Source organism: Euwallacea fornicatus, chromosome 20 (assembly GCF_040115645.1).
Source record: "Euwallacea fornicatus isolate EFF26 chromosome 20, ASM4011564v1, whole genome shotgun sequence".
NCBI lineage: Eukaryota > Metazoa > Arthropoda > Insecta > Coleoptera > Curculionidae > Euwallacea > Euwallacea fornicatus.
Window position 1 is genome coordinate 2,998,007 of NC_089560.1, and position 21,187 is coordinate 3,019,193.

Here is a 21,187-nt window from a genome sequence, read left to right on the forward strand (position 1 = left end):
AAACACCATTAAAGCCAAGCTTGAGTTCTCTTAAAACCACATTCACTAGACATATAAAGATTGGAAAAGGTTCATATTTTGTAACAAGTCTAAGTTTAATTTATTTAAAAGCGATGGTGTGGTACATGTACGGCGACCTAAAGGTCAGAAATTGGATTCATAATACACTTGCCCCACTATGAAACACGGTAGAGGATCTGTAATGGTGTGCGCGTGCTTTTCGTCATTTAGTATGGTCCTCTACACAAAATTGAGGAAAGGATGGACAAGTTTATATACAGAAACATTTGAAGGGACGTTTTGGAACCCTATACAAATGAGGTCATACCGCTTAAATTCACGTTTCAACACGATAACAATCCAAAACATGCTTCCAAATTAATCAAAGAGTGGTTAGAACAGCAAAAAATACTTATTATGAAGTGGCCATCTCAAAAACCTGATCTCAATCTATTTAAGAACTTAAGGGAAATCTTGAACCAAAAAATTCCAGACTGAAAAGTTAAAAGTGCCACGGACCTATTCGAATTACTATCAAAAGCTTAGTCAGAGATGGATCCAGCTATAATTGAAAATTTGATTAATTTTATATTAAATAGAATGACAGATGTAGTGAGGGCTAAAGGATATTACTTTAAATATTAAAAATGTGTTTTATTTTTCATTATTATAGTTAATTATTTAAGCAAAACAAAATTAGTTGCAATAATTTTGGACATCGTTGAAACACAATTTATTCATACCAGTAAATATAAAAAGAAGTAACATATTCCTTTTCTCTGATAAGTAAAGGTGGTTCAATAAAGGATGTATGTAGAGTGGCGCATTTGTCCGTTCGATTTAAACAAAAATATAAATCAATTTTAAAAGTTGCAATAATTATGACCAATACTGTACGTGTACTTTACAATAATTTTTTTAAATTTAGTTCTTATTAGAAAGTCGAAACACTGAGTTGATGAAGTCGCAAGAGAAATGAAACGTGGAGTTACAAAGAGTATTAATGCATTTATATACACAATTTTGTAATTTTTAATCAAACCTTATGGTTTTCGAGATGGCAATGGTGAACCTCGTCTTTAGGACGCCCCGTACAAACAATATTTTTTACGATCGACTTCAGCTGATACTTTATTCTTTTTCAATGGAATACAGAAGATACTATTCGACGTAAAGAGATCAAAAAACTAAAATTACGAAACCCAAAATATAGGTGTTCTGTACAACATTTTTTTAAGGACTATAACAATTTGCAAAACATAAAAAGCCATAACAGCCCGAAAACTTGATAATTCGATACAGCTGTCACCAAAATGGCCGCCGCGCTATTGATGGTGGTTTATTTTGCCACGTTGCTGTGAATACCGGTATGAAGCCGTGAGAAATAAACTTATTTCCTTATTGTTGCGCGCGCAAGATAGAGCAAATATATGACAGTATACGGAAATCGGGGGTATTTCGATATAATTTTTGGTACCAAACAGGCGTAGAAAAAAAAACCTTAAAATCGATATAAAAGTTAATAAATTGGTAGCCACTCTTCATTATAACCCAAATTTTACTTTAATTCAATCACCTCATTTAATAGAACAGTTTATATAACTTACGTACTATTATTCTTCCTACCTACTACTACTCAATTGAACAGCTGGTGGGTAGCCCATTCCGGTATTGTGCTTGGGCTTTGTATTCTATTCCCCACTTAAATCTTCATCGAAGCAATGCGTACGGAGTTCGGCCTCTTGTTTAAGTAAAATTTGGGCATTTTTGCAAGTCAGATCTCACCGTTGCCGCTTCGGCAATTATTTTAAAACTTTAATCCTTAAGGTTTATAGCGACTCACGTAACAAACAATCTTTTCTTACAATTAATGAAACAATTTTAAATCAACGCGTGGACTTATAATATTATTGAAAATAATAGCTGTTCATTAGTGAATTATGAAGTTTGTTTCTTTACTGGAGCAAGCCGAAGACGTGGATTTTATTGTTAAGACGGCCAGTAAGTAGAAAGTTTAATTAAGAATTGAATTTGACCAGCAAATTGCTGTTAATTAGTTTGGTGATATAGAAAACAAAAGCAGACCAAAGCCGGTTCTATTCGCCGCCCAACACAAACTTTTTTTGAGGTTATGTTACTAGAATTGATTTCTAATCTCAACTCTCCTTATCTAAATTCATTTCTAAGACAAGGAGGGAACATGAGGTGGATAGCGACAGGGTAGGAACAAACACAAACTGGAGAGAAAGACTAAAGTGTCAAATAAATGTCACTTCTTGAGCTTTGTGCATTTGTTCTTGATGAGCATTTTTTAATTGATTAATTTAATATTTAGTTTAAATGCTTATTGTATGTTCAGTTAGGAAACGGCCATAAACATGAGCAATGGTAAGCAATATATATATTTCAATAACAGCATTTGTTGCTTAAATATGCAATAAGAACAGCTCTAGCTGACTGGATTCCAAGCGTAGAAAGGAATGAAAACATAGATAAATTTCCACACTTTCTAATCTATGGAAATGCCGGCAATTGAAAATTTCACTTGCACATTACAAATAAGAAAGCCTTTTCATTCATGTTTATCACAGAGTTATTTTGTTAAATCTTAGGTCATTTCAATATGAGTTGTGTTCAAAATTGTTTTATATTTTCCATCCAATTGTGCTCTAAAGGTGAATATAAGAATCCATAGATATTGTGAGACCCAGAAATGCGATGCCCAAGATGTCAAGAAGTTTGGTTCTAGTCGAATACATCAGGTGTAGTTAGAATTCACTATTATTATGAAAAATAACATAAAATTTGGTGACTACCTACCAAAGATTAGGCCATTAAACATATACCTAATGGTCACATTTGGCAGAATAAAGAGTGGTAATTTTTGCTGAACAGGTCTACCCTTCAAATATATTTGAAATGGAGCTATTGTCATTTTTGTGATTTTTGTTTTGTATATACTTTATCTATATTTGAATGTCTTATACAGCTGTCTCATCCAATAAACAAACAATGGACATGGACAAAGTTGTAACTGATAATTTGCAATCTTTTTAAGAGAAAAGAAAATTCATTATAGAGCTCTTACCACACAAAGTATAATACAATTACTTACTGTAAGATTTTGTAACATTTGATGTAGATTTACAATATCATATCTCTGTAATTTTTATTGTTTTATATGAAAGTTTTAGTTATGCATTGCTTACCACAGTCTCAAAAATCTGTTTCCTTGATTACTCCCCTGCATGGAAAGATAGCTATGACTATGATGGTCCTATTATAGACTAATACTTATATCATACAGACCTTCGTAGATATGACTTAACGGTAGTTCATACATGATGCCAATGGATGTAAACAGTTTAAAAAATCACAAAACCAATAGTTATTTTAAATCTACCTCATTCCTGCTAAATGTGCATTACAAAATGGAAATTTATATACTAACAACTAGAAAATTTACTAATAATGTGTGTTTTTTTTTCAGTAGAGAGAGATCCAAATAAAAGACGAGTAAAACCTGTAGAACAAGCATGTGTGATTGATTTTGATGAAGAGAGCAGTGACGATTCGGATTTCCGAATTGAAGATCATGCTGAAGTCAGTGACGACGATGATGATGGTGATTCTATGGATAGTGGTGGAGGAAATAATGGTAATAAGATTTAGATGATCTAAATTTACTTAGTAAGAACTCTTTACTGCCATTAGATTCTGGCAGTAGCAGCGATATTGAGTCGGACGATTCAGAATTAGAGAAACTGGATGAGTTGAGAAATCTTAATTCTCCTAATGCCAATGGATTCTCTTCAGTTACAAATATCATTGAAAAGGCTAATTCACAGTCCAAACTTAATGTATGTTGATTTGCACATATCTCTGATAGCACTTGACAGTTTTTCATGTTTTAGTTCAACGAAAATGACGCTAATTTGTTTATTTGTTGTGGATGTTTGGGGGACCACAGCGATGGGGTGAACGAGATTGTAGAATGTGACAATTGCGGCGTTACTGTCCATGAAGCTTGCTATGGAGTGTCTGATTCCAACAGCTTAGCCAGGTTAAATTATTAACACTTAATAACTAAAGTTTTTGAAACTATTCATTGTACAGCACCAATTCATTAGCGCCTACAGCACCTTGGTTTTGTGAGACCTGCAGAGCAGGTGTTAAAGATCCGATTTGCGAGCTTTGCCCCAATTCTGGAGGGATTTTTAAGGAAACGGATGTAGGAAAATGGGTTCATCTTATTTGCGCTTTGTATGTTCCAGGTAAGTTTTGTTAAATATGCATTGAATCATTGATAGACCTGAGCTGATTTTAGGCGTAGCTTTTGGCGAAGTGGATAAATTAACTAGTGTAACACTATTTGAAATGCCTTATAGCAAATGGGGCGCAAAAACTTGTTGTCTATGTTCTGACGATCGACTAGCCAGGACTGGAGTGTGTATTGGATGTGACGCTGGCATGTGTAGAACATATTTCCATGTTACTTGGTATGTTTGAGATACAGTGCCTTGTTTTTGTTATCATAAAACATTGATTACTGCAGTGCTCAACGCGAAGGATTTTTATCTGAAGCTCATACAGAAGAAGTCGACCAAGCCGATCCTTTTTACGCACACTGTAAACTACATTCGGATAAAACTCTAGTCAAAAAACGCAAACGAAATTATCTGGCGTGGCAACTGCGTATGCAACACCGGAAAATACAGTTTGATAAGGAGGGGCACATGGAAACTCCTGAGCAGCTTAGGATAATTAGAAAGCTTGAGAAGCAAAAATTACACTATTTAGAATATAAGAGAAGGAAGGCAGCTCCTTGGGGTAAGTTGACATCGTGGGTTAGTATTTGTTATCATGTCAATATCCTCATTTCTTTTAGTATAAAATGCAAAACATACAATTTTTTGACTCAAATGAACCACAATATGATCTTCAAGTCTTTGTCAAATAAATTAATTTAAATACTCTAAGAAGTACAGTTACAATGATTTTGCATCATTAATTTAGTATTTTAATTCAACTTGACTTCCTTCGCAGTTCCAACACAAAAAATGCCCAGACTAATCACAACCAGTGCCTCAGCCTGCCGCAAATTACTGAGAAAGGCCGAGATGATGGGCATCAAAACTGCTGCCCTAGAAACACACGACTCTCAATTAACCGCCCTAGCCGATATTAGGAAAAAATGGCATATTCCTCCCGCCTTTACAGTTGAGTTTATTGCGTACTATTTGGATAGAAACGAGCGGCTTAAAGACATGAAGTCCTCGTTAGAGGCGCTAATGTCCGAAAACAACGTCTTGCTCGAGGATCAACAAACTTTAAGGACTTCCTATGACAAAGTGCGTAAGATTTCTTTAAATGTTAGCAATAAATACTGATTGGGGGGCATTAAGGTTCTTAAAAGAAGTGAAGAAGTCAGTGGGAAAACTGCGGACTTGAAATCCAGCATTCAGAAGTACCATTCAGCAATTCTAAGCGCATGTCCTACGAAGAATATGCCGAACATTGACGACATTGGGAAGCCTTCGGTAGTACATCCGGTACGAGCTATGGCAGTTCCCACTGCAGCTGCTTTGAAGATGGGGATTGGGTTTCCTTTAAAGAATATTTCGAATGCTCGTGGAGATCGCGTTTTAAGGTAGGTCAAAACTAAACCGCCGAATAAGATTATGTTTGGATGATTTTTGAAGCGAGAAAAAAACATGTGTATTAAGAATTTGTTCTTTAATAACTATTTCGTATTTTCATAACACTCAAGAAAAATTCTTAACAGATTATTCCAACGAATGCTAAAAACTGCATATTATTATCTAGTATTATTTTTGAATCTTGAAAAACAGCTAAAAATATGTTTTCTTCTTTTTCTTTGTGCTACAGTTCATTAAATATATTTTTTTAAATCTCCGTACAGAGAAATAGCTATTAATTCCCGTTTTCTTAAATTTCATGTAGTAGTCACCCAAAATCAAACAGAGAAGAACCTCTGCAGCTGAACGAATGCGGTATTTGTCGGCAAAGACGCGACCAGCACCTTCTTGCCAAATGCGACACGTGCCATTTATACTATCACACAAACTGCTTGAACCCACCGCTTTCCCGACTGCCAAAGAAGTCCAAACTCTATGGATGGCAGTGTTCGGAGTGCGACAAAACGTCCGATTCTGAAGTGGAGGAAATGAAGACTCCAAGAAGGAGCAGAAGCGTATATAGCCGTGATAGATCCGAACTTGAAACTCCTGACGAATCTCCCAACACGCCGAAATTGAAAATTAAGCTGGTGGAATCGATGCTAGACAATTCAGCGGAGAAGACCAAGAAGGGGAGAAGGTATTCGTCCGTTAGCGACAGGGATAAATCGATGGAAGATACTGAAAAAGTATGGAAAGGTGAGATTTTCCGTCTTTTAGAGAATTATTTTCGGAATTAATCAGAATATACCAAATTTCAAAATTGAAGTCCAAACTTCACAATATTGCCTTAATTTATTTTCACAAATTCCGATGTTTTTTAATGACTAGAGCGAAAGCACTCTTCAGCAAGTGTGTCCGAAGGTACAAGCAAAAAAGAGTCGAGTCAGGAAACCGTCGATCTGCTCGCGGAACTAGGAAGCAATGACGATATAGAGGTTATCATGGATAATGGGTACACCGAATCTCACGACGGGCACAAGTCATCCAAAAAACGCCGAAGAGAAAAACATAGAAACAGGTAAGTAGTGTCATCTTAATCGCCTCAGAAGAGACAAGAAGATTATGATTCCTGCAGATACAGTCCGGAACCCGGAACTTCGAGCAAAGAACATAAGCGAAAACGCAAGAAGAAGAGCCTTGACATGGAAGAAAGTCTCCCGCATCCCAGGATCACCATCAAGGTAAAACTTTTTAGGGGTTAATTATGGTGGGTTACTGATATATGTGATAGATTAAGTCAATACCCCTACCGGCTGGTGAAGTTGCATCAGAGTCAAATCCTCAATGTTTTTATGTCCCCAACGAAGCAGATGATAATGCTCCTCCACCTATAAGCTTGAAGATCTCAAGTTCTAAGAAAAAGCATAGCCCAAGGTAGACTTTAGATTGATTTCCCCAGGTTTTTCTCAGCGAAGCATGGTAATTTGTTTAGGAATTCTTTCTCCGAGGCCACTTCGAAAGACCCGTTGGCCTTACCCGTCAAAGATCCCCTAGAAATTCCAGTGCCATCACGAGCAATTCGAGGTAGCACTACAGAGCGTACATCTCCCGGTTCCAAGCCTGCTCCTATTTTGAGTAGTCAATGTCATGTCTGTCAACAAAATGCCCTTAGTACTACCGCGGTCAGGTAAGTGGCATTAATCGCTTTCGATTTTATACAATATATCCCAGGCAAAACGCCAATTATACAGGGCTGCATGTAGCGGATGTGAAACGGAAAATTTAAAGAATAGAAATGTTCCCATCTTATACCATAGATATTACGATTCAATTTGACAAGCAATTGGCAAATGAGCTGCCGTATGAAATATATATCTTAATATACCATTTTCGATTTGTTACAGATGCGATGAATGCTTAAAGCTGTATCACTTTTCCTGTTTAGAGCCACCATTGAAATCGTCCCCAAAAAAGCGAGGTTACTCGTGGCATTGTGCCGATTGTGATCCGACAGTGAGTATCAAATTTTTGTTTCCTTAAAACCCTTTGAAAAAGCCACACAACTCCATCGAATTTAGGGTCGCAGGTAGGTCTGGGTAGACTTGAGTCCAGTTCCATATCTTAATTTTTAAGCATCATCTACGGTTAAATTGCTACAAATTCAACTGGGCCTTAAACACTTATCTTGTGATTCAAAATTGGGGGGGTTCGAATGGCTCTTCGACGAACGATAGTAAACCCCGGATTCTCTTTCCCTTTTCAGGCATCCGAATGATCATGCAGTGGCACTAATATTGATGGTTTAATACGTTCATAATCAACTTTTTAGTTTTGATTTTCAGATGAACTGTTTAGTCTTATATTTATAATATACGACAACGTGACAAAAATTGTAAATGGTTTTTCATACCAGTGTGAGACAAATTTTTTGTTGGTTATGGATGAATGCGCTGATTGCTTTATGAAATATACATTTATTTTTTCCTCATTGAGGTTGCACAATTATAATAAAAACTTAAAAATAATTTTAAATTCTAAGCATCTAGTAATTGTAAAGTCGCCAGTTTCATCATTCACCACACTGGTAACAGTGCGGTAAAATAGCCATAACCGTTCAGGTGTCGATAAAAAGTTTCAGTGTCGATTGCCTGATTGCCCACGATGATTTTCCAAGTTAATGTTATTCATCTGTATTTTTTGATAACGTATGATGAAATGTATGAGAAAATCTATAACTTTTATATAAACCATTTCATTATTACTTATGTTATGGGAAAAAAGCCTTATTGTGTGCGGAAATACAGAGTAATTTCGGAAGATTTTGTGGGTTTCGTTATACTCTACAGAAAACCAACACAAAGAAAATATCCTTTATTTCAATTACTAAAAATCTGAAAAATGAAGTACTGAAATGTTGCTATCAAAATACACAATATCCTTGTGTGCTTCTGGAATAGCCAAGTCATCTCCTGGAGCCATAGCGGTTTTGGCCACGTAGATCTTTGCTGGACAATCAACCCGCTCGTTCAAGAGATCTTGCAGTCGTGCAATTTGATGCCTGTTGTATTTGGCCACCAAAATCACTAATAGAATCAGTTCATTGTTACGTCTGAGCAGTTTTTCGAGCGGCCACAATTGTGAAGAATGTTCGTAGTCGCATTTTATCACCACTCTTTGCAACTTCGACGAAAGAACTCTATTGAAGGCTGAGAATAAGCGGTCTAGGTCGATGTGAATGCTTTCGAACCTGTAAAGGAGAAATTTTCTGGTAAGTATTGATTTTTTTAATCGATATTTTTTTATGTATGACCAACAATTTTTACTGATCGGCTACTATGCCCCAATGCAATAACAAGTGTGGAATAATGTACAAACGTTGGGGTTTACCTGAACTCCTTGAGATTTTTTGCATAATTTAGGTGAGAGTATAAAATTGAGCTCAAATCTTCATTTGCATCCAGACTTATTAACGACAAGGCTTGCAAGTCGTGGCATTTAAGAAGAATCTGAAACGTAATTGTTACATGTGTATGGAGTATCGATGTTTTGTTGTATTCGTTGGAAATGTGATATATTTTACAGCGCCTATTTCACCTACAAGATTTTCAACAGTGCCCTGGAACGAAGAAGGTAACACGTCTGCTACTTTTCTGTTACTGAGAACATTCGTTTCATAAAAAATTAAAGTAGTTTTGCGCAAACCGTTTTCTTTTAACTTCAGTGGTAACTAAAATACTCCAGTACTCTCTTCTCAAAGAGATTACCCGGAAAACTACCATTATCTATGAACAATCGCATACTATGCGTCAATATTTAATATACTCTCGGCAGATCCAAATCACTTCCCTTCTATGAAAGAAATGAACAATCCTATGCGCATTTAACATCAAAATTCCCGGTTTCCTTTCATTTTACTAACAAAAGCATTTAATGACCAAGACCGCTGCCCCCATAACACCACATTTGCAACGAAAAATTAACACCTTGTGCTAATTCAAAGAAACCACTTTAACATTGATACTTCTATATCGTCAGTTAGACAACATGACTGAAAACTGACTATTCAGGGTACATGACAGGGGCACTGACAGATTGAGAGAAGCGATTCAAGTTATTAAAAATCGGCAAAGAATAACTGGGGTATACATACCTCCTTAATAAAAGTTCCATTTACGTATGATGGAACTTCTAATGTCAGTCTTTTCAGATGTTTGAGATTACTGATGAAGTCGTATGCCCCAATTATTGCGGAGCTGTAACTAAATTGAAGAAATAATCGTTTATATTTTTATTTAATATTGTAGTTATAGTAGTATTATAGTTAGAGGTCATTCAGTCCAAAAATCGATGAACCTCATGATTAACGTAATTTCATTGCCAACTCTCACGTTCAACATAGGAAAAGTTTTTAACGAGGTATTCGTCTCGGCAATAGGTAATGACACTGCCTATCAGGCATAAGCGTGTCTTTATAAAAAAACAATTTGTGGCAAATAAATCATCAGTAAAACGGAAAATTTGATTTAAAAAAATTAGGTGGTATTTAAATAAATACATCCATTACATACGACAAATTTGGTAACACCGCATCCTGTTGCCAACATTGTTAATATTTCCACCATTTACGTTCACGTTAAGTTTAAATATTTTACTATACGTTAACGGATAAGTTATCCTTAGGCCCAAGTACTAGTTACAGTTCATCTATATAATTATTATTTACCTAGAGACGAATTCCTCAATGAATACTTTTCGTATTTTGACCGTGAGTCCTTAGATAAGACGACCTAAATGCACTATTATACTTACCAAGGAACTCTGAAGGGGATTTCGTCCACCTCCATCTTGTCATTACTGAAAATGGATCGTAAATATTACCCGAACAACATAATAGCAAACGACAATCATACCTACTTTAAGCACGACACGATTTCCAAATCTGTCAAATGACGGCAATTGTTAATAACGTGTCGAAACACGTTTTGCTTCTCAGTTTGATCTACATTCCCCTCTAAAATATTAAACTTTCTGTATATTAAGCTGTTAATAAGACGGATTTCAATGTTACCCTGGAGGACACAGAAAGTTAAGCAAAGTTTCTTTAAGCTTCTAGAGCGTTTAGATAGTAAAATGTCTATTACCGCGTTAATGAATGTAGAGTTACATACTCTAGTGTGATAAAAGGAAAGCTCGTTAAAATCTAAATTCTTTATCGATTTGGATTTATAGATGTGCTGAAAATAAGTGATTATTTAAGGTCTGTTTGAATGGAAGTAAATCAACTTACTAAAGACGTTTTCAAAGTGCAGGGAATTTCAGTCAGAAATGAATGGACCACGTTCCAAGACTTCTCCGTTCTGCTCTCGAACACCTCGGACAGCGATCGCTTTCTATTATTCAGTTGCAGCACTTCCAGCTTCACTGAAAGGACTGTTTTAGTTAGGCAGTCAACAAAAATAGTTAATAAGTATACAAGGTACAGGGAAGTTAGCAGGTAATCCGTAATAGGAATAAAACGTTTGGGAGCAGATATGAGAAGATGTTTGACAGCCTAGCTATACGTAAATCTACTTATTGGTTTCATCAGACATATGTTCGAGGAACAAGCGGACAATTGAGTATATCTTCGAAAATATACACACATGCGGGTGGAAGAAAAAACGTAAATCACAGACATGAACTCAAGCTTTTGAGGAAACACCCAAAGTTTCTTCAATTCAGGAATGAGTCCAGGATGTCTACGGAAGCTATGTGCATGTAGATACCTTCTTAGATTTATCCAGCCACGAATTAAAAAAAAAATTACAAAGTTATGCAGATGAACGAAAGAAGGAAAAGTCAGAAGCAATTTCGTATAAGGAACGGAGCGTTCACAAGCTAAGCTGACGCCCGTTAGTGATTTTCTCTTGTTTTTACTTTGCAGGCACCGCCTGATGAAGCCATTAAGTAGAAATATGTGATATCAGATTGCACAACATCCTTTTTTCGTTTCAATATCACTTTTTTGCATATTTTTTAGCTAACTTTTCCTACATTTATGTATATCCGCACTAAACTTTTTCGTTTTTTATGTAAGGGGTGTCAAAATGGTCTGTACAAACTTCCACTTCGACTGTTCTGTACACACTTTTACTTTCAAGTGTCTTTCCCACACTTGACTGTTTGCCTGAACTTAGCTTTACGTCTTTCGTGCAACAGCCAGTCGCATGCAATACAGTGTCCTTATCCCCACTTATTTGGAAAATAAATATTCGTAATTTTTACATCAAGGCTCTTACAGAAAATGTTTTTGCCGTCTTTGAGTCGATTTAATGGAAATAGGCCCTCTCCAAACTTACCGTAACAAATTGTAGTAATATTGCTACGACGTCTTTCATATATCTTCAACAATCCAAAGGGCTGGTAATCTAACAGCGTTAGATTCGTCTTGGACTTGATGACCAATGTCTGGAGATTCCTCAGATTGCAAACTATATAATCGTAGCGTAAGGATTGAACTTCCACGTCGTCGGCATCGTATATCTAAAAATAATGCATTCATCGCTGTTGTATATTTATATATCTCTTTAATGGGCACTTAAACTTAATAAAATCGCAATATAAAGGGAAGTTACCCAAAGGTCGTCCAATTTGCGCAGTTCGTTGAAGAACATATAATAGATCCGTCGAAAGTCTGCCCGGTACTTGGTGACAAATTTTATACACAAAGACCTCAAATTTGATAGATTGTCCCTATAGAGTTCTCTTGGAGATGTGAATTGGTCGGCTTCCACGGAAATTGCAAGTTTTTTAAGCTGCAATATTTTATTTCAGAAACGACCGCCTTAGGGGGATCTAGGTGATACTCACTTTCCTATACAAATTCACATCCTCATTTCTCATTCCTAATATCGTATCCAAAGCCCGTAATTCCTCTAGGTGGGGCAATAATCTCACTATATCCCTAATTTCTTCTAAGGTCAGCCAGTAGAGCTTATTAATATTTAGTCGTTTTATATACTCATATGCGACTTCTTGACTAATTTGCTTATAAAGTTGCTCTTTGTGGGCCGCAAAACACCCACCGAGATCAAAGTTTCTAAGAATGAATAGGCATTTTTTTTTTCGTCTACCACGCAAAGACCAACTCGCACTTACATCACAACATTCTTACCCCTGAGCAAAAACAGGAATTCGTCGGAGCTTTTGCAGAAGTTGATCAAGTCGAGTGCGGTCAAATTCTTAACCACCTCCTCCCATATCTCGCAAGGGAGGATGTCCATGTTTCCGAATCGGACTAATCTAAAGAGATCGAAACTTGTTCGATAGTACGCCGAACTGCACTTACTGAAATTCCTGCTGCTATTTTCGGGTTGATTATTTTTGAATAGCCTTTACGTTTCAGGATCGTTCTCGCCTACGCGAATCCAGAGATAAAAGCGTGTGTTTCGAGGCGCAGCTCTGGTTTGTCCATTATTTTAATTTGAAGCCTAATAGTTCTGAGTAAAATACGGTACTTGCGAGAAAAATACGTCAGGAAATACAGTCCGAAAAAGCATCTGAAAGAAGCAAAAAAAGACAGTTATAAAAAGGACAGTGGCGTAGAAAATTATCGTTTTTTAAAACACTCCTGGCAAGGAATAGCAGGAACGCCACTAAGATCTTTGACCATGTGAACCAAGTTATTCTTGTCAGCATGCGCGAATTTTTTTAATTCGGGTAGAATTCGGAAATATGATTCCAATCGTACTTAGCGAAATTTCAAATTATACGCAGTTTTTATTATCATGTAAATTGTTTTGCTTTGACCGAGCCTCACCCGCGATATGGTGTGCATGGAATGCTTCCGGTGAAGGGATTTTTGCAAGAGCGTCCTCGTCCCAAACAAAACAACGTCCCGAAACATCGGTCGGGCAGAAGACTCATGACGCTAGACGCTTGTCTTGGTTCACTACTATTACCCTACCACGTTTCGGATTAAGGCAGGTTTTCCCTAGGTATTCCTTGTTCATCCCATGTCAGTTACATAACTATATAGAGGATTCCGTGGGTAGTTAGGTTGGTTCAAATGTAGCTGTGAATACTGCAGCTAGTTACGTGCGAACACACATTTATCTAATTACATACTGCCAGTCTTAGCAATAGTATAGTATGTAACGTGTACGGAACAGTCTGGAGCAGAAATGAAGTATACCGGGTATTATTTAACCGATTTAGTTGTATTTTTGGAGATCACCACAAGCGATCTTTTGGAGACAGCTGCAACTTTTTTGCGCCACACTGTATATGAGTTACGAAGAGAATGTTTTTCTCTCTTGACGAAAAGATATTTCTTATCTTGAAAAAAAGCATACGTCATTGCCTTCGCTAGAAGCAGTAGTTTCCGAGAAAAACGCATCTAAAGCTGATCAGGCATGCCAAATATTCAGCTAATTATTAGCTCTTTAAGTGTCCTAATGGTCGCTTGTGGCGTTTTCTAAAAGATGCTACTAAATCGTTGATAAATTTAATTAATTTTGAATTTCTCATTCCAAAAACCTCCGAATACGAAATTTCGAATAAATAAACTGGAAGACATTGAAAAATATCAAAGAATATGTGATTTATTTTTTCAGCTTTGATATCCCGCATCTTGAAAACTAAACGAACTGGGGCACTTGTTTATAAGAACTTCCATATTAAAATCTACTTCAAAAATCGCCTTATCAGAGATCAGACACTTGTTCAATAACTCCCTGTATAGTAAGAACCACACTTAGTGCTGAGGGTTCAGGGTTGCTCGGGGATATGAACGGCATTTCCGCATTTTTAACTCAATTATCGCCATATCTTTTTCATTAGACATAGCTTATAACAAGAAACTAAGGGGTATATGGAATTAATTTGAAATAAAAATCGGGAAAAATCGAACTTCTATACAGGGTGTCTATTTAAAAGCTTCCAACCCCTGTTATTTCCACGCTGGATTGATTTTTTTAAATCTCCGGAACACGTCGATTTTGTTATTGGAAGGGGAATAATTTTTATGTAGAATTCAGTGCGCCTCTTTCGTCTATGTCGCAGGGTCACCTTCTCAAATATCTCAAATGATAAAGTGGTTAAGGTAAGGATACGTCATTTTAAAGAGCTTTTCATTTATTATATTGAATATCGTTTTGATAAATGTTGATATTATTTTATATAAATTATCCGAGTTGAAATCGGGCAAAATTCGCACGATCGCTGAGTAGTGTACTCGGAAAAAGCTCAAATTGAATCGAAGCAAAAGCTTCGGCCACTGATTATAAATACGACGTATGAAATTCTAAGTTAGCATTGTTTTTGAAAAGCCTCCGACTTCTTTTTCGATTGTTCTCTATGCAATAAAAATGTACTATTTATTCCACTAGGGTATGTTTCCATAATTAAACTTCTGTCTTGAATCCACAATTTTTCTCCCATTTTACTAAATCTGGAAACATCGCATGTATCGTTTATAAGGCCGATCAGCTGGACCTTTACAAAAAGCAGGTACTACCGGTATCGGTTCGTAAATGATTCACTTGAACGTTAGCGTGGAGGAGCACAAGATATTCGTAATGCGCGCTGCACTAATAAAGAGATTTTATTGTGTTTTAAAGACTCTTGTGGTACGCAATTAGTATATCCAAGATTTAGTAAGTGAAAGTAAGTGGTGTTTAACTCTCATTTTGTGACTGAAAAGGAATGTTGCTAACGTGCCTCTAATTCACGCTTTAGGTGCTTGGGGGTGAGTTCTGATGGTTGTCCACAATTAGGTTTTGTCGGGTAAATTAAAACGAAGTAATTAGAATTTTGGTTGAAAATTGAAATTATTTTCAATTTTGGCTCTTCTGGAAGGTACGTAGGACGTTCTTTGAACATGATAAAAAAATATATCACAATTAGAACTGTTTCGAAGATTTTGAAAACTTTTCAGGAATTAATATTGAATTTTGTTGTGCTGCAAGTTTTAACTGTGTGTTAAAACCAAAACATATCTGTGACTCATGTTAGAATTTCTAACATTAAAAACTTCCGAAATTCTTCCAGCGCATCTTTTTTGCTTCCCATGAATGAAAATAATTTGAGTTCTTTTTACACACGCATGGACTCAATAAATTTTAACTGACTTTTAATATCTGTTAACATGAATTTTACACTTCTCTTTCGGTCGTGTTCCGGCGATTTTTAAAAATCTATCTCATTTTGAGATAATAGAAGTGTAAACTTTTTAAATTGATACCCTATGTGTATTATAAAGAACGGCTCATACATTGATTTGTTAAATTACAACTATTAATAAATAAAATACACTTCATCTCGTAATCTCTGCTTAGTAGATACCTTATGAGTAACTGGTATTAATGACAACTAAAACTATCAGGCAGTGACTTATATTTTCCAAATAATGTAATTAAATTAGTTTTTATTCTATAAACTATTTAACCCTGAAAACGAAAATTAATAACTTAAAATAAATTTTTAAATAGAACGATTATCAAAAACAAAAGTTTCGAAATTCTGAGAAAATTTTTATTTTTTAAGTATGTTTTAGGAAATCTAGGTATATTTGTTTTATTTCTATAACTTTAGGTTAATCTTTCATTAATATAAATTAGCTTGTCTTGGGATGCAAACAACAACTTTTCCACAACTCACATACTTGATTTTACTTAAAATCTGGCACACCCTGTATATTTTTTGGCAAATTTTAAATTTTGAATCTTAAAAAAAAATCCAACACTAAAATACAAAAAAACTTGAATTTCTAGCCTCGCCAACTGGTCTAGAAGTAATTCCCCTTAAATAAAATAATAATTATTTTTTACTACATAATTCTTGTCCCAGAAACCTTTGCTTTTGAATTTTCATTTGGAATTTTTCGCTTCACACACAAAAACGAAAAATTATGCAATCTAATTGTAAAACTCCCTAAGCGCGCTACCTAAAGCTATAAAAATCTACCGAAGACACCACACTATCAGAATTAAACAGCTCATCATCGACCTCGCAAACGCGAAAATTTCTCATAAAATCACGCGCGTCTTGTCTGGCAAAAAAAGTCTTATAATCGCAATTTTTCTTATATTTGTGCATCAATCGAAGGGCTGCATTCAGATAAGACCTCTTCAACCCTTTACCGGACAAAAACAGCAAGATGAGCTGCGGATTTAAAACCAAGAAACTTTCTAACGTGTTCAAGGACGTCGCGTGGGAGTAGTCACAATTGATGAACACTCTATGCAGCTTTTGAGTACGAATCTTACAAAGGCTATCAAAGAGAACCGGTAAGTTGGCCGATAAGTTCTCAAAGCTGGAAATGAGAAAAATTTAACTTCATAATGAAAGAAAGTTTGAAGATCTGACCAAAAATCCTGCAAGTTTGAGGCGTACTCCAATGCCTTGTATGTGTTTCTATTGAGGTACTCATTGGTATGGTCACTGATGATCCGTAAAAGTTTCAAGTTCGTGCAGTATTTTGTCAGCTGAAAAAAAATTCTGACATTATTGGTAGATGGAAACATATTAAGATTTTCCTCAATGTATCTGAATATTGTTAAATATTTTTTTTTTACATTTCAAGATGACTTTGAAAATTGTCCCATTTATAAATATCGATTGAACAGATCTAAAATTATACATTCTCAAGTTCGATTTATCTAAAACGGGGAGTATCTACCATTTCAATTGATGCTTAGTTTATCAAAGAGTGAGGAGGAAGTTGTAGAGAAAGTATTATCAAACACAAATTTGATCGGCAAGATAATACTTACATCTATTAGAAAATCTCCCTGCAAATGTGAGGGAACTTCCAACGTTAGTTTCTCCAAATGTCTCCAGTTACTTATAAAGGGATATGCATCAATAATTGATACGTTGCAACTAAAATAGACGTACGTATATAAACAAACGCATACAGACGGGAAATATTACATTAAATCATCCTCTACCTCCGTATCAAATCTACAAAAATAAAGGAAGAATATTCTTAGGAAGAAAATCTACAATTTTTATTATAAGTTTTACCTCGAACACTGCATTAATTCTAACGTGTTAAGTCTAGGACAGTTTTCTATTATATCTAAAATGGGGTACTTCTTAGGCAAATGCACTAATGACCTGTCCTTATGAAAGTGTTCTCCTACAAAGAGAAAAATACCCGTCACTTATGTGTCAAAAGCTTAGTATTATTAACATACTTTGTAAAATGCATGATTTAATGCTTAATTTTTTTAGACCGACACTGTTTTCCGATTTCAAAAAATCCCATGAGGCTCTAATGAATTCTTTAGTGCAAAAGCATCGGTAATGGAAAAAGTTCAACTCCTCGAATTTAACGTTCTTTATTTGTTGAGTCAAGTATATTTCCTAAAATAAAACAATTAAAGATTTAGTCTCAGAAACAATTAATTTGCAGCGTCTACCAAATGTATGGAACGCTAGTAGCATCTCACAAAAACCATTTTTATCAAATTTTTATGAAATATTTTGCACTTAAATAAAAAATGCTCAGTGGCATGATAAAGAGTGCCGCAAGCCTGCTGAGCTCTCCGTTATTCTGAAATGGGCAGAATGATTTTGCTAGATCACTCACCAATAGATTCAATTATTCGAAAAAAAACTTTAACACTTTCCGTTCAAAAATTGCTTAAATCTATGAAATGGTGGTGACAAGTTAATCTTCTTTTCTGAAGAACGTCTTCAAAAGGCTCATCCGCATCGGCCATGTCTACATCCAACTCTAGATATAAACGGTGGTCCTCACGTGGATCATTAGGAACTTTAAGTGGGAACACGGCTTACTATTTTTAACTGACGAAAAAGTGAATACTAAAAATATCGATATTTTTTACCATGATTCTATTAAAAACTCGTCCCTTTAGCGAATAGTGTGTTAATCGAAAAGAGTTACGAATTATTTAAAAAATTTAAAAATTAAATAATGTATAGGATGTTCAGTGAAAAAATAATAATTCCCTGCCCATTTCAGAAAATGGTAAGCGGAACGTCATTGGATCTGGCATAATTTCTTGCCCATGTATAAAAATTGAAAAATTCGAGTAAATGATTTAAGAGATGTTGGAAACGTTCAGTTTATTCGCAAAAAATCAATTACCCTGTGAACTTTTGGATCGAAGGGCATCTCGCATCGAGATAGCCGGAACGAACTCCAAGCCTGCTCCAATTTGCTCTCAAAAGGCTTAAAAATTGAGACATCTCTCAATAACACAATTTTATCTTTGGGAATGCGTTCTAAAACGCGAAGAATTAATAACATGAACCCATAAAGCTTGAGTGCAGTACCGTAACACATGATTATAGATTTAAACCTTGTACTGCTAAAGTACTTGGCGAGACCAAAGGGCCTGTAATCCAATAAAGGGATGTAAACCCTAGATTTTATCACTAACTGATTCAAAGATTGCAACTTTTCTACGATCATGTCGTAGGATATTGGGAGAGAATCTGTGCTGTCTGAGTCGTATATCTAAATAGGACATATCTAAATCAGTGCACTTATGTGGGGTTTACAAATTCAATGGCTTAGAATTGCTATATATGTAACTATATCAATTGGTGGTAGAGAGGTGGTTAAATGGAAGTTGTTAAATAGAGTCTCAGTATTGATCAGATTCGTTATTTTAATGGCAATTAGCTTGATGTTAAAGTTAGCAGCATGTTAGTAATTTGGCCCTTAACCAATCCCCCTTTCTTTCTTCTTTTTAATTACAAATATAGCAATCGCATGCATTCATGCCTTCAAATTGTAACACCCCATAAAACTTAAATATTTATTTATCTTATTCAACCTAAACTCGACAAAATATACCACCTATCTGACTTACCCATAAAACATTAAGACCAAATAGCTCAGTAAAAAGTTTGCTCAATCCGTAGGAAAACTTGGGATGTTTGCGTATTACATGTAAACATAATTTTCTTAAAAGATAGAGATTATTTTGATATAAAGCTGTATTTGGTTCTAGTAAATGATCTCCTTCAATTGTTATTGCCAGGGACTTAAGCTAAACAAAAATTTGAACAACCACTGAAGTTATCTTTATAAAAAGGGGATAAACAAGACTAAATGCTTACCTTCCCATACAGAACAATATCTCGGGCTCGCATACTTAAGGCAGTATTCAATGCATATAATTCTTCTAAATTGGACAAACTTTTCACAAGTTTTCGTAAATCTCCCAACGACACCCAATGCAACTTATTAATGTTTAAACTTTTGATATATTCATATGCCACATTACTTTTTATGTAGGTGTATAAGTTCATATCACAGAAATCATAATTGCAGCTTATATCGAATGATCTGAAACATTACAGTGGGTTGTGATGCTAGTTTAAGACAAACTTCAATTAACCAAAAATAAGGTATTTCTCAAAAAAGATTTTATAAATTACAGTTATAAATGTTAGTAGTAGTAATAGACTGAGAACAATTGCTTTGAAATATTTTGCACCATATTTGGGTAATAGGTCAATAATTAAATGATATTTAAAATAAACTATCTACTCAATCAATTACCAATAATTACAGCTATCTATTTTTATTTAGTGCTCAAAAATAAATTACAGTTAGAAAGACATATTTTTTTTAAAGGTAACTGAATTGCAAACATAAACATTAGTAGAGATACTAGGAAAGTACCTTACTTGCTTTAGTTCTGTGCAACAGTAACTAAGGTAAAAATCTTCATTTCTGTCACCTTGTTAATGTAAGAGAAAGTCCTTTGAATAAAAAACAACAATTTTCTGTTCCTACCTTAATCTCAGACACATAAAGGGACTGTTCTGTTTTTTAAGAAATGTCCAGTAAACTTACAAGGGTCCATAATAAAATAATATTCACGTTACTGCTGCAGCAAACTTGCACAAAGTTTAAACAGGGCAGTCCTCAATTAAAAAACGAATCTTTTTACTTTTTACTAGTGATACTTACTTGACAATGTTTCTCTCCCTTAAGAAATTATCATATTCGTCTGATGTTTTGCAGAAGTTAATCAAATCGGTGGTCGTCAAGTAACTAAAAATGCTTTCCCATATTACATGAGGAACCCAAATCCCCAAGATCGAGGCCATGGCACTCAGTCTTGTTTGTCTTGTCAGCTCAAATCATTTCGTTATCAGCCAGTGAAAAGTAATTTGTACAGGAAATAATTGATCAAAACTCGTAAATTTTTCGCCAAAAGGGAAATTATTATTTATAGAAAATTTTGAATTGGCGCAGTACCAAAATTGCTAAAGGAAATGAGAACAGCTGTTCTTTGTTTTGTTTGAGCTGCACAGTCAGTAAAATGTCAGTTTCAATGGTGAATTGAGTCCTGCGCAAAAGAAAACTTAGAAGGATGTAAGATGAGGAGGTGGGAATTAATTAAATATAAATATTGTACGTTAATTTACTAAATTAGTCAGAATTCTACAAAACAGCTAAAATAACCTGTACAAAGATGTTTTAAAACGAAGATAATAGCGCAATTATGTTGGTTTAATCATCTGGTTTCTATTATGAAATGAAAAACTACATTCTCTACATCTAGGGAATTTTGTTT

The 21,187-nt window shown here is 35.1% G+C and overlaps 3 protein-coding genes across 11 annotated transcripts; 1 reads left to right on the forward strand and 2 right to left on the reverse strand.

The window, feature by feature from the left end:
* The first annotated feature begins 1,725 nt into the window (after positions 1 to 1,725).
* LOC136345491 (PHD finger protein 14) lies at positions 1,726 to 8,039 on the forward strand. 3 transcript variants are annotated; one of them, XM_066293836.1, is made up of 16 exons: positions 1,726 to 2,001; positions 3,491 to 3,658; positions 3,715 to 3,860; positions 3,915 to 4,063; positions 4,117 to 4,274; positions 4,328 to 4,499; positions 4,556 to 4,830; positions 5,047 to 5,351; positions 5,406 to 5,650; positions 5,965 to 6,398; positions 6,531 to 6,720; positions 6,778 to 6,883; positions 6,934 to 7,076; positions 7,135 to 7,329; positions 7,547 to 7,655; positions 7,906 to 8,039. In XM_066293836.1, exons 1-16 carry the CDS (start codon positions 1,941 to 1,943, stop codon positions 7,915 to 7,917), a joined length of 2,868 nt encoding a protein of 955 aa, XP_066149933.1. In that variant the 5' UTR covers positions 1,726 to 1,940; the 3' UTR covers positions 7,918 to 8,039. The 3 variants fall into 3 exon arrangements, with proteins under 3 accessions (XP_066149933.1, XP_066149934.1, XP_066149935.1); XM_066293837.1 differs by lacking the exon at positions 1,726 to 2,001 and adding an exon at positions 2,262 to 2,388; XM_066293838.1 differs by lacking the exon at positions 1,726 to 2,001 and adding an exon at positions 2,279 to 2,388 and having other exon boundaries at positions 3,494 to 3,658.
* A 459-nt stretch (positions 8,040 to 8,498) lies between these two features.
* On the reverse strand, positions 8,499 to 13,065 carry LOC136345492 (uncharacterized). 6 transcript variants are annotated; one of them, XM_066293842.1, is made up of 11 exons: positions 12,780 to 13,002; positions 12,492 to 12,720; positions 12,257 to 12,436; positions 11,981 to 12,164; positions 10,930 to 11,072; positions 10,711 to 10,876; positions 10,557 to 10,653; positions 10,452 to 10,496; positions 9,793 to 9,901; positions 9,030 to 9,148; positions 8,499 to 8,889 (listed from the first exon to the last, which is right to left on the reverse strand). In XM_066293842.1, the coding sequence occupies exons 1-11, from the start codon at positions 12,902 to 12,904 to the stop codon at positions 8,526 to 8,528; spliced, it is 1,761 nt and encodes a 586-aa protein (XP_066149939.1). In that variant the 5' UTR covers positions 12,905 to 13,002; the 3' UTR covers positions 8,499 to 8,525. The 6 variants fall into 6 exon arrangements, with proteins under 6 accessions (XP_066149939.1, XP_066149940.1, XP_066149937.1 ...); XM_066293843.1 differs by having other exon boundaries at positions 10,930 to 11,063; positions 12,780 to 12,999; XM_066293840.1 differs by having other exon boundaries at positions 10,557 to 10,876; positions 12,780 to 13,007.
* Positions 13,066 to 14,525: 1,460 nt separating this feature from the next.
* Positions 14,526 to 20,940, reverse strand: LOC136345646 (uncharacterized). 2 transcript variants are annotated; one of them, XM_066294155.1, is made up of 11 exons: positions 20,578 to 20,940; positions 19,719 to 19,947; positions 19,469 to 19,648; positions 18,927 to 19,110; positions 18,739 to 18,875; positions 17,822 to 17,990; positions 17,649 to 17,763; positions 17,556 to 17,585; positions 17,396 to 17,504; positions 16,989 to 17,107; positions 14,526 to 16,935 (listed from the first exon to the last, which is right to left on the reverse strand). In XM_066294155.1, exons 1-11 carry the CDS (start codon positions 20,715 to 20,717, stop codon positions 16,563 to 16,565), a joined length of 1,785 nt encoding a protein of 594 aa, XP_066150252.1. In that variant the 5' UTR covers positions 20,718 to 20,940; the 3' UTR covers positions 14,526 to 16,562. The 2 variants fall into 2 exon arrangements, with proteins under 2 accessions (XP_066150252.1, XP_066150253.1); XM_066294156.1 differs by lacking the exon at positions 17,556 to 17,585.
* Positions 20,941 to 21,187: the final 247 nt, after the last annotated feature.